We start from the raw sequence: 6,857 nt of genomic DNA on the forward strand, positions 1-6,857 counted from the left end.
TCCCTACAGTAACTGCTCTGTCTCTATAATGTGCATGTTTACCTCCAGTTCTCTTTCCTTTTCTCTGAAGTTTTTCAGTTCACAGTGAAATTGATACATTTCTGGAGGACCGATGGATTTTTCGGTGGCTTCAAGCAACTCAATCTTACTCAGTTTTGCAAATTCTCCAACTTTGTCCTACAAAATAAAAAAAAAGTTACAAAAATGCAGTATTAGTTAGAACAGTGCAATACAGTAATACTGGATTTAAATACTGCAACTTACTTCTCATAAACATCACTTGACTTACAGTTCTATGCCAGATAGCTCCGGCACAGTTAAGTTAAGCATAGGATGACCATCTCAAAGTAGGAACCGAACCCTCCTATACTTTTTTCATACATAGTTTTCTTGGAGCTGTTCTGGAATGATTTAAGCTTAAATCTTATCTGTTCTTGGCTGTTTGGCAGCTTTTGAGGGTAGCTGTTGAGGACATGGGTTGGTTCATTATTTTTTAATTGGCTATCATTCTTCTAAACAAGACAGTTTAGTACAGACAATTAAAGGTTTTATTCCACTGTATTCTTAATATAGGTTCTCAGGCTGCTGAGCTACACCTTCCCAGTATAAATGCTATGATTACACTCCAAAGTTAAGCAATGTAGAAGTTATTGTTAAGGCTAGCAGCCAGGGTATCAGGAAGCATTGCTGCTGTCCAAGGCAGAGGAACAGCTCAAAACCAAGACTGGAGTGAAAGGTGTGCTTCCCACTGCTACAGTGGCAGAGAGCAAATAAACCGGAACTTTTAACACAGTAATATTCACTGAACTGACATTTGTGTACTAAAGAAAAAAGCTGGTTTAAATACAAAAGTTACGTTGGCAGAGTATGCAGAAAGTTCTACTCTAAACAAATATTGTGAATATGTAAATGAAAAAAAACGCAAACCCCAAAGTATTTGTTTCTGCACTATTAGCTTTCTAAATTTTAATCTTTTTCAGCATGTCTTCCTGAATGCACTTCTTGAATAGAACAATAAACCCATAGCTGGTAAGGCTCCGATAAGGTTTCCTTTTACTACCATCCCTGATGATCCACATGAACTGGGAAGGCCTTAGGAAAGAACCCACCACAATTTTTTTAAGGTGCAATTGTGAGGCCACATAGTTATCTGCCCAGAAATCCTGACATGCCTGAGCATGGATTCAGATATGGAAACTGCTTGTAGCATTCTTTAATCTTCTCTCTCCTTTAGGAGCTATTTTCCATCAGGATGATTTTACTCTTACATAATTTGATCCTAAATGTCTTTAAGTCCTACGCTAAGCCCAAGAAACTGAGCCACAGATGTTACCAAAAAGGCTCTAGTAGCAGTCTCTGTTGCAACTGTAGAGTCATTTAGTAGGACTGTTTTTTATTTTTTGGAGAAAGAAATCCAGACAACTCTCCCCCTTCACTTACCAAGTACAGGATCCAATCCTAAGGAACTGACTGGATATAACCAGAGAAAAGTGCATGCAGGGATTGACTGGGAAAGTCAGGGATGCAGAACTACAGGAACAATGCAGGTAAAGGTACAGAGACAGTGCTAGATCTCAAGACCTCATAAAACTTTCCTACAGATCTGTTGTTTAAGAACATCCCTACAGCAGCACAGACAGCACAGAGAGATACCACTGCTAGTGCTGCTACTCAAACACCAACATGGGGAACATCAGCCGCTTTCCTTCCCGTGTCAACTGACAGCAGGTACAAAACCATCCAATTAGTGAGCCTTAAAGGTCATACAGTTCCTCCTTTCTTTCACCATCACACCAGTATGGCTACCTCATCCCTCTCATTCTTTGTGCTGTTCCATTAAATTGCTAAAGTGCTACAAAAGCTAAGCAGCAACAAAACCCTCTCAAAACACAACACTCCATTTGCACCCACTGTCTTTCAAAATTCATTCATACCTGAGGAAGAAACTGGCACAAGTTGTCCACCTGGATGTTTAAGGCTGCAATCTGCTCTTCTACTGTTTTCAGGGTTGTTGGCTTTCTGTTGATAAACCATGCTGATGTGTTGTTCACCACTTGAATCTCACGTGTGATAATGATATTGTCAGGTGTCTTAGACCTGATTAATAAAAAGAAGTGTTTACACTTTTGAGAATATGCAAAGGTTACCAATTGTCAAAGTATGTTAGAATTATGGTATTAAAACTTTTAGATATCTAAATATTTAATATAAATTAACGGGACAGTAGCAGCAGATTCACATTTTATGCTTCAGAAAATGTCCAGTACTTCAGTGATGAATTAATCTTACATGGAAAACATCAAGAATATCTGCAAATCTTAAATCAGAGGAAGTTATTTATATAAATGACATACTCATGCTGAATGTATGAACCATTTAAAAGTTGTTACAGATGTGAATAGCTTATATAAAACATATTTTTTTATATGACATTTAGGAAGTTTTAAAATTGGTATGTAGGAGGTGCACACTAATGCTATGCCTTTAAAGTAAAAAATATTAGTGTACAGAACTACATCAATAAGCTGTATATACACATTCCATTTGGGAATAAAAATAGTATCATACAGTATGAAAAAATTCTAATTTGTTTTCATTTTCTGCTGTTAAAGAACAGCAAAGATGCATCAGTTGTCCACTTAGTTCTCTAGCTCAACACTTATCTTCAAAAATTTAGTCTGGTTAAGATGCACCAATAACAAATGAGCAATCAGATAGTCATAAACTCTTGAAATTTTGGTCACCATTTTGATTTAGAAATTTTCTAGTGCCCGTTCAGTCAGCATATTGTTAAAGATGGAGGATAAGGACTCATAACAGTTTGGAGGCTGTGTACCTTAGGAGACTTAAGAATAGAGGTCAAAGTAGAATTGAGTAATTCAACAGTTTCCAGCGTTTGCAGTAAGTGTCACAGGGATATGAGCCTACTTCCTGAAGACTGTATGACTGCTTCCTCACAAGTATCCACTACCTTATTTTAATATACCAGACTGCCTTCAAAAGACCTACAAAGCCATGCTCCTTTCTTTTATCAAATTAAGGACTTTTTACTACTGTAACTCCTGATTTTAGTTACAATCCAAGGGCCAAATTCAACCAAGACAGTGCGTGCTTATAGAACTCAAATGTTAAAATCTTCTGCATCATTGCTCTCTTACCCTAGATGGTGCATTTAAATATTTTCTACCAATTAGACAAAAGACTGAATTACTTTGCGACCACTACAGTAAAAATGCTAAGTCTTCACATACTGCAAGCCTCTCTTCAGACTTTCAAGCAACATTGGGATGTATCTATGTTGAAACAATCACACTGTCTACCCGAAAGACATCCTACCTCCTGACCCATTGCTTGGCCAGTCTCCAAAGAATGTCTTACTTGATCACTCCCACAAGAACGAAAGTGAATAGGATTTTTTCAAAGACCTGTTCCAGTATATCTTTTTTCCTTAACACAATTTTCTTTTTATACAATCTGATCAGGGTGTCCAATTGTTATACAAATTAACTCAGGCTCTGAATCAGTTGTTTAGCTCTATGTTCTTTTAGTTCAGGCAAACAGATCAGGTTAAGGCTTATCAAAACCACCTGTGCTATTGCAGCTTCATGTTAAGATCTCCACAAAAAAAGCACCCATTTAGGAACTCTATTAGGACAGTCTTTCTTTAGTTGTTAAAAAAAAAACAACCAACACTTACAGGAAGCACGTAATATTGCCCTATAACCACAAGTTACTGATGGAACTTTACAGAGTAAGTCCAAATGATTTTCAGTTGCTCTGTTTTGCAAAAGCTTACCTAGAAGACTGCATTAGCCAGAATTAGTCAGATCTACTTTTTTTTCTTCTTTTGTTTCACTATGTGATGTTTTCAGTAAGAATGTAGAGGAGCCCCTCATACCAGCACTATCAGTATAAGAAAGTGAAGGCAGAATATTTGGTTTTAAAGTTTAGACTTCGTCTTTTTTTCTTTTCTTCTTTAAAAATAATTTCCAACCAGTACATCATGATGGCAGTACTGACTATCTGAATCATCTGAACCTTAAATGTAATCAAAAGCTAAACACACCATATACATCAATCTTGCAAAATCAAGACCAGTCATTACTGCTTATTTCTTGTGCAGTAATTATTTAACCTTAAAATTTTGAAGTCTGGGTAAAAAAAAAAAAAAGTAAATCACCAGCTTAAAGACACAACTCTGTACACCAGATTTTTTTTTCACAACTTTGTGAGTGACTGTGTGGGGAAATAATCTAATTAAAAATGCATGAAGAAATACAATTTTACTACTTACAGTTCAATTTCTACTACACCTTTCAAGCACCCCTGCTTTACAAAAAGACCAACCTACAAAATTAATTGTAGAAGTTATTATTGCAAAATAACACTGTATTAAGTTTCTTACAAAAACATTTGTATTTGTATAATAGAGTTGATGTAATGGGATATTTTATTGAAAACTTACAATTAAAAACTAAAATTTATTTTGGCTGTGTATTAACTAAAAATAAAGGAAGACACTATTATCTTCCTCATCGACTAGCAGCATTAGAACTTCCTCCACAGGTTAACAATTTCTGGTCAATTTCAACCTCTAAAACTGAACAAATTATGATCAGCAGATCCACAGAGAGGAAGAAGTTCTCATGAATTTGGAGAACAAATGAAAGACATTGCCAAATATCTGTACTAACAGAACTGCCAATTCTAATAGTATAAAAACATATAAACATGAAAAGCCAATAAAAATACCAACAGACAGTGCTGCCATGCAGTCAATTTCCGTATTTACATTTGCTCAAGACTGAGCTGCAACCAGAGAATATGTACAATCATTTAGGTTCCCAGATTCAGTGCTCCAAAGACCTACTGAAATATATTCCATCCAACCAGAATACCCAAGAAAGCAAGAGCAAAACTTAAAAATTTGACAATACAAACTTCGTACTATAATGTCAACACATGATCTCTTGGGAGCAAAAACCAAAAATTATAGTAGAACACAAAACTATCCAACTTCCATTTAAATCAAAGATCAGTGCCTCCGTGCTTTTAGAGAAATTCTCAGACACATTAAGGATATGTTATTTCTACAGGTTCTATATACTCAGAAATCTAAGTTAGACTTTTTTTTTATTTTATTTCTCCTTTAGTTGGTATTTCTGATCAAATGTTATTTATGCATTAGGTGGCATTTTCCTACCACACTGTGGAGGCTTAGACATCTTCAGATATAACCTCTAGTCTACTCAGTTTTTAGCACAATTCAGGTGTTTCCGCTTCATAATTCAGCCAAGACAAGTAGTTAAGTAAGACAAAACCCCTTTGGTAAAAGCCTTTGTTTCTGGACCAGTTTATTCTACAGTTTGGACACCTTACTTTTTATAAAAATAAAGCACATCAAGGAAGACAGTCTTTTTCCCCCCTCCTCTGCTGGACAGGGCTCTTAATGAAATTCAGATTAAACATGAAGATTAGAAAAGTTCATAGTTACCTTATCAGCTCGCCCTATGAAAGAAGGTTTTCCAGCCAGTCCCAGGCAGATGGCACAAACAATGCTTGACTTTCCTGTTCCATTAGCACCTACAATCATGTTCAGATTGGGTCCTGGACGTACTTCACAGTCGTCATATGTTCTGAAAACCACAATAATTTTTTGAACCTTATAAGCACTATGTCACCTTAAAAAAAATTTACTTGCTTAAAATCACTTTATGATTATATTAAATAAGACATTTTATCAAATCTAGACTCAATCCTCAAATACTGTTTTGTAAGAAAATCTCAGAGTGAAAACTAACACTACAATAAAACACTGTGAAATACAGTCCTACCAGCCAGTACTTACCACAACTTTCTTCAAAATAAATTATTACAAAGAATGAAATCCAGCCACATAATGACGATTTCTATTGACTTAACTAGAACATATTATTTTACATATATATATAAAAAAAAAAAAGACAGCAAGAAAATGGAGTGAATTCAGTCAAGTCTGTTACATTTAATACCAGCTGCCTGCTGCACCGCAGTCACAGAAGGAGATTCCACTCATCTAACCCATACAGTGAACTTGGGTCTTAAGCTCTGCAAGAAGTCTGTGGAACTCCATATTGATACATCATGCAGTAGCTTTCTTGAGTTACAAGAACCTAAGACATTAGCCTGTTATCAGTGATTTTTTTTTTTAAATTGTATTAGACATCTTTCATCGTGTGCATCCAGCACGCCTACTGCAATAGCAACTACAGGAAGAGACCAAGCCCTAGCATGCAAATTCGACAAACCATTGATATTGGTTTGAGCAGTAATATCCCAAATTTATAATGAACTCCACCATTCGATGTTCTGTTCCTGCACTGTACCAAACACACAGAGAGGAACTGAGACACTAACACTAAAGAAGAAACAGAAAGCAGTTCATGATAAGACAATAACATAATGCATGTACTTCTGGAAAAGAAGGTATTCGAACCCTTAATGCTGAGGCTTAAACTACTATGTTTGAAGCTTCATTTGACATCTGTAGCATGACCCATGAACCACGCTACTCAGAACTGTTTTCAAGGCTGACATGGAGCTATCAGCATACCAGCCATAAGAAGATGACCTGAAAACTTCTACTAGTAAATACAATAGCTCCGAGCAGAACTGTATTCCCAATACGCAGAAGCTGGAGAAATCACGTGCAAGAGAACACCACAGATACTTTATCCCAATGGTTCCCAAGGCCTGTCCCCGCTGCCCTATGAACACCTTCTGCACTCTCCCCACCTCCACTGCTTGACAATCACCTAACTGGGAGACAAAAAGCATGCAGAGGCTGACATGGACATCAGGAACCACCACCTTAGGGA

General features: G+C 36.5%; 1 protein-coding gene across 1 annotated transcript in view; it reads right to left on the reverse strand.

Moving 5' to 3' along the window:
- Nucleotides 1-6,857, reverse strand: part of SMC5 (structural maintenance of chromosomes 5) — a 54,004-nt gene that overhangs the window by 45,201 nt on the left and 1,946 nt on the right. Inside the window, 5 exon segments of the mRNA XM_009328180.1 lie at nucleotides 43-177; nucleotides 1,935-2,097; nucleotides 4,295-4,347; nucleotides 5,495-5,636; nucleotides 6,710-6,798. Coding sequence (XP_009326455.1) covers nucleotides 43-177; nucleotides 1,935-2,097; nucleotides 4,295-4,347; nucleotides 5,495-5,636; nucleotides 6,710-6,798 — 582 coding nt within the window.

This window comes from Pygoscelis adeliae, unplaced genomic scaffold (genome assembly GCF_000699105.1).
Source record: "Pygoscelis adeliae isolate BGI_AS28 unplaced genomic scaffold, ASM69910v1 Scaffold45, whole genome shotgun sequence".
Classification (NCBI taxonomy): domain Eukaryota; kingdom Metazoa; phylum Chordata; class Aves; order Sphenisciformes; family Spheniscidae; genus Pygoscelis; species Pygoscelis adeliae.